Here is a 14,569-nt window from a genome sequence, read left to right on the forward strand (position 1 = left end):
AGACAGCCTCAACACACAGCCACAAATCATGCAGAAGCAGAGACTTAATAATATATGAGCAAGCCCGAGATACTCTGATAACACCCGAGCATGCTCGGATAAGACGTTGTCCAAGCATGTTCGGTCATCACTAGTCAGATGTAATGTATAAGACAAAGAAAAATAATGTAGAAATAATCTATTGTTTGTTTTACAACTGGCATGGTAGTGAGACCCCAAAGGGAAATTTATGCCAGAACTGATGACATTATTTGTTATGGGCTTGCTCCCAACATTCAGTGCATTACTTGTGCTTGGCTGGTCCTAAAACTGCATCATAAGTGTAAAATGTGGTGCATTCTTAGATCCTGCTTTGATCCGGTTATGGAAGAGCCGGCGCACAAAGTGCACAACTTTATCATCAGTTCTGTTTCAAGTTTAGGCATAAAATACGGTAACTAACATATGGGAATCTCACATTATTGGGGTGTCTCATGACATTGCAATCCCTGAAGATCCCCAAAATACAACCTTATGGGACAAAATGGTGCAAATGTCTTATAAACTGTCATGTATGAACATGGACTGTGGTTATCAAGCATTGCTCAATCACCCAAAATACAAGTAGCTATGGTTGTTTCCTTTGAAAATGGAAAAGGAATAGACAGTTACTATCTTGCAACATTTGGAGCATCCCAGTCCATTCTTGCACTAAAAAAATGTATTTATGTAGTACATGACTAGACCTTCTAATAGGTTTCTCATTGGTTAAAGGAAAAATAAATGTAATATATGGAATATTACTGCATCTATAAAGTAAGTGCTTCTAAATGGTCCTAGGTTTTGCTTGTAAAGTATTTCCTTGGACCCTTATAAGAAATATGACTTGTATAGTACATAATTTTATATTAAAATCTTACGTTACATAGACAAGTATCCAGTGAGTATGTGGTCTGCTTGTAATTAATTTCTTGTGTCAGTTAACGTGATCCAGTAAAATGGGGAAGATTTGTAACATTTACCGGTAACACAGTATCTTCTTCCAATAACAAGTCATAAAAACCTGTTTCTTCTTTTAGACAGGCCATTCCCTAGAAGAGGTGCCAGATACAACACCATGAAAAAGAAGTGTCACAAATGTCACAGCAGATGGCTAACACCACAGAATATCTCCACAATGCTATCACTGTTTTTTCTGATATTTTTGCCAACAACTAACAGCATGAGACAAAATATTCCCCGACTCAAACTGTCTTACAAAGGTAAGTCTTTAACAGAGTCTTGATACTTTTTATGTCTTTGATTGGAATTGTTAAGGTTCCTATTTTCTGTGCTATGAGCGGTTTATACTGAATTTTTGTTGAAATGTAATATCCCCTTGATATACGCTGCTCCAAATATATTAATTCATTTGTAGAAATAAGTGAATTTATTGTGTGTTATTGTATTTCACTTTTACTTAAATCTGTACTCTTACAACAACAGATTTTCTGCGATTTGCTCTTTGAGAATGACAACCGCCATTTTGTTGAACCATAGAGGACTATGAAAATGGTTAAAAAATAAAATAATAATACTTACCTCACTGTTTCCCTGTTCTGCCATGCCTGCAGCCCACCGTCCTGTCCTCAGATCCTTCTCTTTTCAGCTTTGGCCATCATGTGCATTGTCTCCAGTGTCTTCACACCAGGATAAGTCAATGGGGTTAACTAGATCTTTGAGGTCACTGCAGCATTCACCATGAGGTAACAACATTACTTGTGAGACACCTGGATGACAGGATGGCTCCCACTGATCTCTAAATCCTAGTCGACCCAGAAGATCCATCCTGGAGTGAAAACAGCTGAGAGAATGGGTGTGATAACCAAAGGGGAAAAAAAGAGAAGTGGAGGAAAAGATGTCAAGCTGCATGGACGACAGGGCATGTGAGCAGTGAGCTGTTTTTGTTATCTAGAAGCATAATAAGGAGCATTCAATTGAAAGAGAATAACTTACCGTATATACTCGAGTATAAGCCGAGACCCCTAATTTTGCCACAAAAAACTGGGAAAACTTAATGACTCGAGTATAAGCCTAGGGTGGGAAATGCAGCAGCTACCGGTAAATTTCAAAAATAAAAATAGGTACCAATAAAAGTAAAATTAATTGAGATATCAGTAGGTTAAGTGTTTTTGAATATCAATATTAAATCAGGAGCCCCATATAATGCTCCATACAGTTCATGATGGCCCCCATATGATGCTCCATATTAACCCCTTCATGACCGTGGGATTTTTCGTTTTTCCGTGTTTGTTTTTCACTCCCCTCCTTCCCAGAGCCATAACTTTTTTATTTTTCCGTCAATTTGGCCATGTGAGGTCTAATTTTTTGCGGGACAAGTTGTACTTTTGAACGACATCATTGGTTTTACCATGTCGTGTACTAGAAAACAGGAAAAAAATTCCAAGTGCCGTGAAATTGCAAAAAAAGTGCAATCCCACACTGGTTTTTTGCTTGGCTTTTTTACTAGGTTCACTAAATGCTAAAACTGACCAGCCATTATGATTCTCCAGGTCATTACGACTTCATAGACACCTAACATGACTAGGTTATTTTTTACCTAAGTGGTAAAAAAAAATTCCAAACTTTGCTAAAAAAAAAAAAAAAATTGTGCCATTTTCCGATACCCGTAGCGTCTCCATTTTTCATGATCTGGGGTCGGTTGAGGGCTTATTTTTTGCGGGCTGAGCTGGCGTTTTTAATGATTCCAATTCGGTGCAGATACATTCTTTTGATCGCCCGTTATTGCATTTTAATGCAATGTCGCTGCGACCAAAAAAACGTAATTCTGGCGTTTCGATTTTTTTTCTCGTTACGCCGTTTAGCGATCAGGTTATTGCTTTTTTATATTGATAGATCGAGCGATTCTGAACGTGGCGATACCAAATATGTGTAGGTTTGATTTTTTTCTATTGATTTATTTTGATTGGGGCGAAAGGGGGGTGATTTAAACTTTTATATATTTTTTATTTTTTTCACATTTTTTTTACCTTTTTGTTTAAACTTGTACCATGCTTCAATAGCCTCCATGGGAGGCTAGAAGCAGGCACAGCACGATTGCCTCTGCTACATAGCAGCGATCTGCTGTTCGCTGCTATGTAGTAGAATTGCAGGTGTGCTGTGAGCGCCGACCACAGGGTGGCGCTCACAGTTACCGGCGATCAGTAACCATAGAGGTCTCAAGGACCTCTATGGTTACTGTCCTGACACATCGCCGACCCCCGATCATGTGACGTCATTTCCGGCCGCCCGGCCGGATGCGGTAGTTAAATGTCGCTGTCTGCGTTTGACAGCGGCATTTAACTAGTTAATAGCGGCGGGTGAATCGCGATTTCACCCACCGCTATTGCGGGCACATGTCAGCTGTTCAAAACAGCTGACATGTCCCGGCTTTGATGCGGGCTCACCGCGGAGCCCTGCATCAAAGCAGGGGAGCTGACATCGGACGTACTATACCGTCCGATGTCAGTAAGGGGTTAAAATATGCCCCATATAATGCTGCACAAAGGTTAATAATGGCCCCATAAGATGCTCCTTAGACACATTTGCCCCATACAGTACTGCATAAAGGTTAATAATGGCCCCATAAGATGCTCCATGGAGACATTTGCCCAATGTAATGCTGCACAAATGTTGATTATGGCCCCATAAGATGCTCTATAGAGACATTTGCCCAATATAATGCTGCACAAATGTTGATTATGGCCCCATAAGATGCTCCATAAAGATATTTGCCCCATATAGTGCTTCACAAACGTTGATTATGGCACCATAAGATGCTCCATAGAGATATTTGCCCCATATAGTGCTGCACAAAGGTTGATTATGGCCCCATAAGATGCTCCATATAGATATTTGCCCAATATAGTGCTGCACAAACGTCGAATATGGCCCCATAAGATGCACCATGTAGATATTTGCCCCATGTGCTGTTGCTGCAATTAAAAAAAAAATGACATACCTCTTGTCGCTCTGGCCCCCGGCACTTGCTATATTCAACTGTCCTTGTTCCAGCGTCGCTGTGTCTTTCACGTCCTCTGCACTAACGTTCAGGCAGAGGGCGCGCACTAACCACGTCATCGCGCCCTCTGACCTGAGCGTCACTGCAGAGGACGCGGAAGACGGAGCGGCACCTGGAACGGGGACAGGTGAATATCGTGCAGTGCACCCTCTCCCCATTATAATCACCTGCTCCTGGTGCGGTCCCTGCATCTCTGGTCTCCGGACGCTGACAGCTTCTTCCAGCGTTGAGCGGTCACCGTTACCGCTCATTACAGTAATGAATATGCTGCGCCACCCCTATGGGAGTGGAGTCGGGTCCATATTCATTACTGTAATGAGCAGTACTATGTGCGTGCCAGGAGCAGGTGAGTATGTCACAGCCGCCGCTCCCCCTCCCCTGCCGACCCCCCAGGGACAATGACTTGAGTATAAGCCGAGAGGGGTAGTTTCAGCCCTAAAATATGGGCTGAAAATCTCGGCTTATACTCGAGTATATACGGTAACTGAAATAAGATTGTCCTATAAATCTGCGTGATTTTCAAATTCTCTATTCACTTGGCTGTATTTGTTTTTTTAGGCATAAGAGTGAATAACAGAATTTCAGATGCGTTCTGGTTTATATAGTTATTCATGGTTTTCTGAGTTATATTCTGAAAATAGCAAGATGAGTAAACCATGCCAACCTAGTACATGACAGTGCCTGGTGTGCATGTGACATTCAATTTTTCTGAAATTAGTATCCATAAAAATCAATTTCAAAAGAAACGATGAGTTTTGTATCATGTGTTCATTTAAAATAGAGAAGAAAGAGATAATAATTTCATTATAAATACAGTATATTAGTGCAATATTATGTTACATTTCAGCAATTTTTAAACCTAGGACAAAAGTGTGACAGATATTACTAAAATGTACTAGAAGCCTCCTGATTTAGATGAGGGATCATCAGACTATGGCGTGGATGAGTGTTTACAGGAGGAAAAAAGCCATGTAAGGATGATTATGGCTGCTGAAACTTCACTGTTAATACCAATCTCATGGTAAATGTCAAAACCTGAGGGTATATGCACACATTCAGGAATTGCCTGTGCTTTGGACACAGCACATGTCCACTGCATCCAAAGTGCTCCCAGTTATTGAACGCAGCTGAATCCGCATGTGTTCATTGAACCATTCGGAATCACCGCATCCAATACATTGCACGGGTGAAATTTATCTTGCGGAGGCTCGCTGCATGCTGTAGTCTGGAAATACACACCACATGAACATCTCTGTGGGTGATCCATGGGTTTCGGAGCACGCATAGTGGGCATGGGATTTCTTGAAATCCTATCCACTATGCTGTAATGTCTGGATGCTGCAGGTTGGACGCTGTGCAAGTATGCAGCGTCGAACACACAGCATTTACTGATCATGTGCACATACCCTAAGAATATTTCTATGAATTTAAGTACTGAGATTTGCACAGTGACCAGAAAATTCAGATTTTGTTGCTGTACATCAGCACATATTTACATGAGAATGATGGCTCTGTGGTTAGCTACTGTATTTTTGGACTATAAGACGCACTGGACCATAAGACGAACCCCAAATTTTCAGAAGGAAAATAGGGAAAAAAATTAATCTGTCAAATGGATGTCAGAATTCAGCCTACCGGGGGGAGTTTGGCAGCACTGGTTGAGCGTGGTCACAGGGGGTGTTTGGTGGTCTGGTGATATGACTCCTATTCCAGACTGGTGCGGCAGGTTTGGCAGTGCTCTAGGGTGCGGGGACTGCACTGGCATTTTGTGAAAGCCTGGAGGCCCCGGCACATCCATTGCTGTGATGCTGTGGCCTTCCAGAAATCCCATCCCAGGCTGGTTCGGCAGTATTCTGTGGTGCAGGGGGCTCTAGTGGCATTTTGTGAAAGTCTGGAGGCCCACGCACATCCATTGCTACGATGCAGTGGCCTCAGGGAAATCCCAATCCAGGCTGGTTCGGGAGTGTTTTGTGGTGAGGGGGGCACCGCCGGCATTTTGTGAAAGCCTGGAGGCCCCCGCACATCCATTGCTGCGATGCCGTGGCCTCAGGGAAATCCCAATCCAGGCTGGTTCGGCGGTGTTCTGTGGTGTAGGGGGGGATCTGCCGGCATTTTGCGAAAGCCCGGAGGCCCCCACATCCATTGCTGCAATGCGGTGGCCTCCAGGAAAATGGCCAATATCGTTGCCGAGATCTCAATCTGAGCATGCGCCACCCCAGTGACCATTTTCCCAGAGGCCACCACTTCGCAGCAATGCCGACAGAGCGCCTCCCACACCACAGAGCACCGCTGAACCTGCCACACCAGCCTGGGAAGGGAGTGTGATCATAGCCCTGAAACGTCGGACCGGGACCACAGCAGAATCACCCAACTCCTGCTGCCACCACACTACTTGTAAGTATATTCCATCTATAAGATGCACCCCCATTTTCCCCCCAAATTTTGGGGAAAACATGCATCTTATAGTCCGAAAAATACGGTGTATAAGTCATAAACATAACTTCTATAACTATTTAATTTGCACAAAGTTGTATAACGTACTGGCTTGCATCACACGTTTTATTATGAGGTATGGTTTTGTATATGTTCATAGATTTTATTGAATAAAATTCCTTTAATCTGTCACCAGTAGTTCGGATTTCCTGTTAGTCTGGTACAAACACGCATACATCTGGGTGGTCCATAATTTCCAGGTGTAAATGTGGAAGTAAAAGGTTACAAATACCAAAAGAATCAGGTCACCGTTAGTTTTCAACCCTGGAAGTCACATTTTCCTGTATTGCGTAGACAAACATTCCTAGTCTGCTGTGTATCAGTGTTCCATAAACCGCAGCATTCATAGAAAATAAGATGTAAAATCATCAAACAATTAGGTAATTACATTAAACTTCATAAAAAATATGTAAATATATTTTCTATTATATAATTAGTGGTGGTGAAATGGCTTGAATCTTTTCTAACGTCAAACCAAGCATTTATAGTATTCTAAGGCAAATGTGTAGGTCAGTAAACTCAAAAAACTGTTACACCCATAGAACTGTGAAGTGATTGTTTAACAGCTTAGCTACTAAGTCATACGCAAAAAATGCAGAAAAAAATTATTATTAGGTGTAGCCCTGTTTACAGTGGCTTAAAATTGGACGTGATTTCGGCTTCTTTTTTAAATGGACTGAGCAATGAAAGAGAAGGAAAAAATTACTCTGCATATGATTTTATAATGATGCCTTCTCTCACATCCCACCCTATACCAAAAAAAAAGTTGAACATCAGTACAAATGCCTCCTGGTCAGGAAATTGTCAATTACAATTATTTTTTTTCTTTGAAAACAGCCGGTCTTCTTCTTTCAAAGCATTGCAAATATATAGATGTTAGGTCATGTCTGAATATCCTGAGCTGGCGGTATTCCCTATTGTATCGTGCATAGAGAAGAATGCACGGGATATTCGCACACAATCCAATACCTTTGTCAGCACATACTAAAAACAGTGTGGCAAGTTTTTATTAATAATTCAGAAGGGTATGTATTAAAAAATGTAGAAGCAAACCATACTTATGCTTTGACACATTATATAAACATGCCAAAAAAATTCTAATTCATCACATTGAGCAGATTTTTTTGCCAGCAAACTCGATTTGCTGCAAAGTTATTTTCTGCAAATTGAATGTCCCTGATTATGCTCTGCAGTCTCTTCAGACCCCAGATAATAATATACAAAATAAGTAAGAGATAGAAAAATGCTTAAACTCACCTCAACCTCAATCTGTCCATCCTCTCTGCTCGTTGGCCCCTATCCGATCCTCGTAACAACTTCTTATAAGCACCGTGAGCGCAAAGAGCCACTAAGCCAGGACATGAGGCCTGGGAGGGTTCTGTGCAAGTCTTGACATTACACATGCATGTGGAGAACCATCTCAGACCTCATCAATTGTGAAAGTCCTGGCATAACATGAAGAATTCTTGGATTTCGGCTGTCATTCATCGAGGAACGGACAGTGGTCAGTGTGATGAGTGGTAAGGTGAGTCTAAGTAATTTTACTATTTATAACCTTTTGATGGCCCTTTCTGTTTAAGAAAATAAAATATATACTATATGATGGTAACTAGAATACATTTCACTAGTGCTTGTTTTATACAGGACATATTTACTTAGGGTTATTGAGTCTGATGTTTGAGCAGAGGTCAACAAGAGATTGTGTTTCCTAAGGGAAAACTTTAAACTCAGAATTTCACCCAATATTAAGTATCTTGTTTTGCGTGTGGTAAATGAAAAAGATAAAATATACAATATTATTCACTTGCTGTATGGCATCCTTGTTACATTTCAGGAAACTAGTGCAATGGGACACTAAAAATGCACAAGACATCAATCTCCTCTCTGAATAAATTGTAATGAAACATTGATAGTGGAACTCAAAAAATGGTGATGGATGGTGAGCTGTATTTGCATAGTAACAGACAAAGCCCTGTATATCGGCTATGTATTTCAGTCCAATTGTGGGGAGGGACTCATGTAGCTGATGAGAATATTTGTGTAGCATTGTGAATACGCAGGTTCTATGTCAGCTAAACTAAAGAACATGCATGTTCAAACATGATGCACAACATAGGTGACAGTTGTCACTGAATAGTTTTACTGAGTACTTTATTAGAACCTGTCATCTCTCCTGAAATGTCTAAGAACATATAGTACTTGCATTATATTTAAGATAATCCTTTTATGGAGGCAGATTATAAATGTACACTGTGTATTATATTTCCTAATACTTTCTCTGTTCCCTTGAAAAATAAAATGATCACCCGGATATATATATATATATATATATATATATATATATATATATATATATATATATATATATATATACTGTATATACAGTGGGGAAAAAAGTATTTAGTCAGCCACCAATTGTGCAAGTTCTCCCACTTAAATAGATAAGAAAAAGCCTTCAGAGATCCAGCACTATCAGACGCTGTAGTGGCAAGAGGCAAAGAAACACTGTCAATTTCAAATAGGATTGCAATACAGACTACAACATATACATATACAGTACATAGGTAAACCACAACTGTGAGAGTCAAAATGAGAAAACAAATCCAGAAAATCACCTTGTCTGATTTATCAAGATTTATTTTGCAAATTTATGGTGGAGAATAACTATTTGATCATTAACAAAAGTTCATCTCAATATTTTGCTATATATCCTTTGTTGGCAATGACAGAGGTCAAACATTTTCTGTAAGTCTTCACAAGGTTGGCACACACTGTTGGTGGTATTTTGGCACATTCCTCCATGCAGATCTCCTCTAGAGCAGTGATGTTTTGGGCCTGTCGCTGGGCAGCATGGACTTTCAACTCCCTCCAAAGGTTTTCTATAGGGTTGAGATCTGGAGACTGGCTAGGCCACTCCAGGACCTTCATATGCTTCTTATGAAGCCACTCCTTTATCGCCCTGGCTGTGTGCTTTGGATCATTATCATGCTGAAAGACCTATCCATGTTTCATCTTCAATGCCCTTGAAGATGGAAGAAGGTTTGCACACAAAATCTCACAATATATGGTCCCATTCATAGTTTCATGTACACTGATTAGTCATCCTGGTCTCTTTGGAGAGAAACAGCCCCAAAGCATGAGGTTATCACCCCCATGCTTCACAGTAGGTATGGTGCTCTTTGGATGCAACTCAGCATTCTGTCTCCTCCAAACATGATGAGTTTTGTTTCTACCAAACAGTTCTACTTTGGTTTCATCAGACCATAAGACATTCTCCCAATCCTCTTCTGGATAATCCAAATGCTCTTGTGTAAACTTCAGATGGGCCCGGACATGTACTGGCTTACGCAGGGGGACACGTCTGGCACTGCAGGATCTGAGTCCCTGGTGGCGTAGTGTGTTTACTGATGGTAGCCTTTGTTACGGTGGTCCCAGTTATATGCAGGTTATTAACTAGGTCCCCCTCCATGCGGTTCTAGGATTTTTGCTCACAGTTCTTGTGATCATTTTGACCCCACGGGGTGAGATCTTGCGTGGAGCCCCAGATCGAGGGATATAATCAGTGGTCTTGTATGTCTTTCATTTTCTTATTATTGCTCCCACAGTTGATTTCATCACACCAAGCTGCTTGCCTATTGCAGATTCAGTCTTCCCAGCCTGGTGCAGGGCCACAATTTTGTTTCTGGTGTCCTTTGACAGCTCTTTGGTCTTCACCATAATGGAGTGTGGAGTGTGACTGAGGTTGTGGACAGGTGTCTTTTATACTGATAACAAGTTCAAACAGGAGCCATTACTACAGGTAATGAGTGGGGGACATAGGAGCCTCTTAAAGAAGAAGTTACAGGTCTGTGAAAGCCAGAAATCTTGCATGTTTTTAGGTGTCCAAATACTTATTTTCCACCATGTTTGGCAAAATAAATCTTGCCAAATCAGACAAGGTGATTTTCTGGATTTGTTTTCTCATTTTGACTCTCATAGTTGTGGTCTACCTATGTACTGTATATGTATATGTTGTAGTCTGTAATGCAATCCTATTTGAAATTGACAGTGTTTCTTTGCCTCTTGCCACTACAGCGTCTGATAGTGCTGGATCTCTGAAGGCTTTTTCTTATCTATTCACAGGATGAATGATCTGATAGTTGATAATATAAAATCACTATATCATACAGATACATTACTAGATCTATGTACACAACAGGCATCCACTACTGTTCTTTTAAGTGCATTGTCTCCGTTCCACTGAGACTCACATGTTGTGGCAGACCAGGCCGGCTCATCAAAAGAAGAGTCGCGAATGCTGTCCAGTTGGTGCCAATTCTCTCATCCATTGACCACAGATTATCGACATGGCCACTGGACCTGGTCCTGCTAATTAATTCACACTAACTATAGTGAGTTCTGGTACAGATTTTGTAGAAACACCCAGGAACATGTAGCCACTCCTCTGGTAAACATCTTGTATTCAGATATTTTGCAGAAAACGATTTACACAATTGCCATAATGATCTCAATTGTCAATAAACTTAAGTTGAATAACTCAATAAATATTTGCCCCTCATTAAACAGTCTGGGCCGATTGAATTTCCAAAATAGTGATAGTGATAGTGATGTTGAAAGTCCTAGAATGTCTTTATTTTTTTGTTGCGTTTCCTGGAATTAAAAAAAGAGGTCACTCAGAAATGTTCAAAGACACAACAATAAATAAAACATGAAAAGGTCGATAACCTTTTTAACATGGAAGATTTACATTAAGTGTGCTTTTATAAATCAAAAAGCCAAACAAGTGACATCTCTTCACTGTAAGAAACGGCACTATAATTTGGTTCATGAATTTATAAAAATCCAGAGTAAGCTCAGATCGTGTCTAAGTAGAATATATAAGTTTTCATATTGCCATTCTTCAAAATATTAAAATACGTCTATATATCACCCACCAATTACATTTACTTGTACCATGAAGGTATCTGTTTTTTCAAGAGAAAGAAATAGTTAATTTTTTCAGGCTACAAATATAACACTGCAAAATAAAAATCTTTCCAAACGTGAAATGGTATCAATATTGTGGAGGATATTTATGATATTCAAGATTAATTATAGTCTGTTTTAAAGGGTGTGGCTTTATTTAAAGGGGTGTAGCTTAGCAAAAAGGAAGATAACTTAATTTTCTGGCACAAAGTAGGCCAAATTAAACGTGATAAGCTTAGTCTATGCATTGTAATCATGTGCCAAATCTATCAAATAGCATGAGCAACTATAATAAATATAGCTAATTTTAAATCGGACTCATATAAGCTTTCACAGACCATACCGAAACAGCATTTGGGGGGCTGGTGCTAAACCCAGGGAGGGTGACTACCTGCTAAATGTGTTCATTTATGTATTTTACATAATTTAGGGCCCACTTTGCTGAAAGTGGACAACCCCTTTAAATTTAGTGATAATATTATATCGTACATCTTGTATACCATGTTGATTCTAACAAGATAGATGATACATTTATTATCTTTAAGGGTTCAAATTCCTGGCACTTCAAATGATTTGGGGAACAGGGGACACAAAGTTCCTGTGTGAATGGAAAAGTACTGCCTATTTGTAACAACTGGACTAGTCAGAAAGACCCACATTCTTTGGATCATGAGGGTCTCAGTGGTCCTGTGCATAGATCTTATATGTGTTTAGTAGAAAAACATCCTTAATCAATTGTCTGAATGGATTTCCACCTTCACAGATTTAAAGAGGTTATCCACTAATTTAAAGTGGATGGCTTATCCTTTGGATAGGTCATCAATGTCTGATTTGTGGGGGTGCGACAATCTGCACCCACAATAATCATCTGTTCTCGGTGTTGACGATGACCTGAACTGCTCAATTAATGAGCTGCACAGCACATCTCTGTCTATACAGCCCGGTATTGCACACCTGCCCAATAGTTAATTTGAATAACTAACTACTACTACTGGATGTGCAGTACTCGGCCAGTAATGTGCAGCTCTGTAACTGGTCAGATCTAGCCACCGTCGACTCCGGGAAGAGCAGCTTAGTGGGATTGCCGAGTGTCACACCTCACCAATCAGACATTGATGATCTGTGTTATGGGTAGGCCATTAATGTTAAAGTAGTAAACAGCCTCTTTAATGTATTGAAACATCACTGATAATGCCTTGATATATAAAATAGAAAGAGCCCATGAGTTGCATCCATGAAGTAGCTTCAGACTATATGAGTGAGACCGAGCCAAGAATAGGAAAACTAATCCCATCACTAACAGGAGGGACAGAACTGGACAAAGACAGACAGTGTCACAGGACAGGTCAGGATTGTGACAGACGTCGGTGTGGACCCACTGAGCCATTGGCTGGGCTAACCCTGGAGGGGCATAGCTAAGTGATTACCTGGTATTCACTCGAGCCCTGTAGGTGAGGAAAGGCTTGGCCGCAGGTAGTCACCAGGTACCACTCCAGGGCACTCCTTGGGACCCACAGGTCAGAGCAGAGATGCAAAGTACAGGAAGGCAAAACAGAGGCATAGTCAAGTCTGTCCAAGATCTAGGCAGGCAGCACAGGTTCAGTATACCTAGTCAAGGTCAGAAGTGAAGAGATCAGGATAAACGGTAAAAGTACAGGGTCAGTAGCAGTGAAGTCAGAACAAACATGCACCGACAGGATCTAGAGACAACCAACTAGGAAAATAAGCTCAGGTGAAGGTGAGGGAGCAGCTGCCTAATATATTCCTTGCCTAGCAGGGGATAGGCTGGAGAAGACACACCCTACATGACACAGCAGGGATAAATTCCTGCAGGATCTGGTCAAGACTCACTATAGCCAGATGGAGACAGCAGGGATGCAGGTGACTTTGGGAGTGCTGCATAAAGACAGTGCAGGGGCCTGATACAGGGAGAAACAGAGTGAAAAATTCAGTTAGTAGGGTGGCACTGAGAAGGCATGAGAGTCGCTAGCTTAGGAAGGATCAAGATCAGAACAACACAAGTAAAGCGCCAGAAAACAAGGAAAAAACTAAGTAATAACTGACAACTCCGAGCAGCCTGCTGGGAGTTTAGATGTTGTAATGCCCAGTAGGCAACAAGATGGAGGTGATCACTGAATACACCTACTGAGAAGCTGGAGAGATCACACACACTCTCCTGGCTAGGCGGCCACAAGTCTCATCCACATTAGATTCTTTGCTGGACAGCATGCTTACTGTTTTAGGCAGATGTGGTAAAAATGCTGTAAATTTACAATCATTTAAAAAATATAAGTGACAAGGCAAGTTTACCAAATATAAAGTGAATTAAAATATAAATTTAAATCTAATGAGTATTTGGTGTTGCTACCCTTTGCATTGGATAAAGTATCAATTATCCTCGGTACATGTGTAGTCATGGAGTTTATAGAATTATAGTCAGATATAAAAGTAACCAATTATACCAAACAGGCGATAATGATTATCAATTTCATATGTAAATTGAAAATCAGGTAGCAACTGAAACAGAAACAGCTGTGTAGGAGTCTTAAATCTGGGCGAGGAACTCTGCTACAAAAGTGAAGTTGTGGTTGTCACAAATCAGTATTGCCAACAGATAAAACAAGGGTTATTGCAAAACTACAACAAGCAGCCCCATAACTGGAATCAGAGTCCCTGTTCCTACATTATGCTTCTCTCAGATATCATAACAAAAACCTGCTGACAAATTTCCTTTAATTGAGCAGATAAAACACAAATCATGTTTACTTCCTTTGAAATCAGAAGATGTCAGCAGTGCCATCAGCTCAGAACTGGTATCAGTGGGAATCAACTATAGTAATCTAATATTCGCTGAAGTCTGATCAGGTGGTCTTCATGGACGAATTGCAGCTAAAAAAGTCTTACCTTAGACATGGAAGCAAGACCAAGTTATTCAACTATGCACAAAAACATAGGAGCTGGGGTGCAGAAAAATGTCAGTAGGTGATCTGGACTGACGATTAGTGATGAGTGAATATGCTCAAATAACGTCTTATCCGAGCATGCTCAGGTGTTACCCGAGCATCTGGGAGT

The 14,569-nt window shown here is 40.6% G+C and overlaps 1 protein-coding gene across 2 annotated transcripts in view; it reads left to right on the top strand.

The window, feature by feature from the left end:
- Nucleotides 1-14,569, top strand: part of SEMA3D (semaphorin 3D) — a 312,494-nt gene that overhangs the window by 74,823 nt on the left and 223,102 nt on the right. Inside the window, exon 2 of one of the 2 annotated variants that reach the window (XM_077264655.1) lies at nt 1,059-1,241. In XM_077264655.1, the coding sequence (XP_077120770.1) occupies nt 1,097-1,241 (145 nt within the window). In that variant the 5' untranslated portion in view covers nt 1,059-1,096. The remainder of the gene's footprint in view (nt 1-1,058; nt 1,242-14,569) is intronic. The other variant, XM_077264654.1, reaches the window with a different exon arrangement.

This window comes from Ranitomeya variabilis, chromosome 5, assembly GCF_051348905.1.
Source record: "Ranitomeya variabilis isolate aRanVar5 chromosome 5, aRanVar5.hap1, whole genome shotgun sequence".
In the NCBI taxonomy this organism is placed as follows: Eukaryota; Metazoa; Chordata; class Amphibia; order Anura; family Dendrobatidae; genus Ranitomeya; species Ranitomeya variabilis.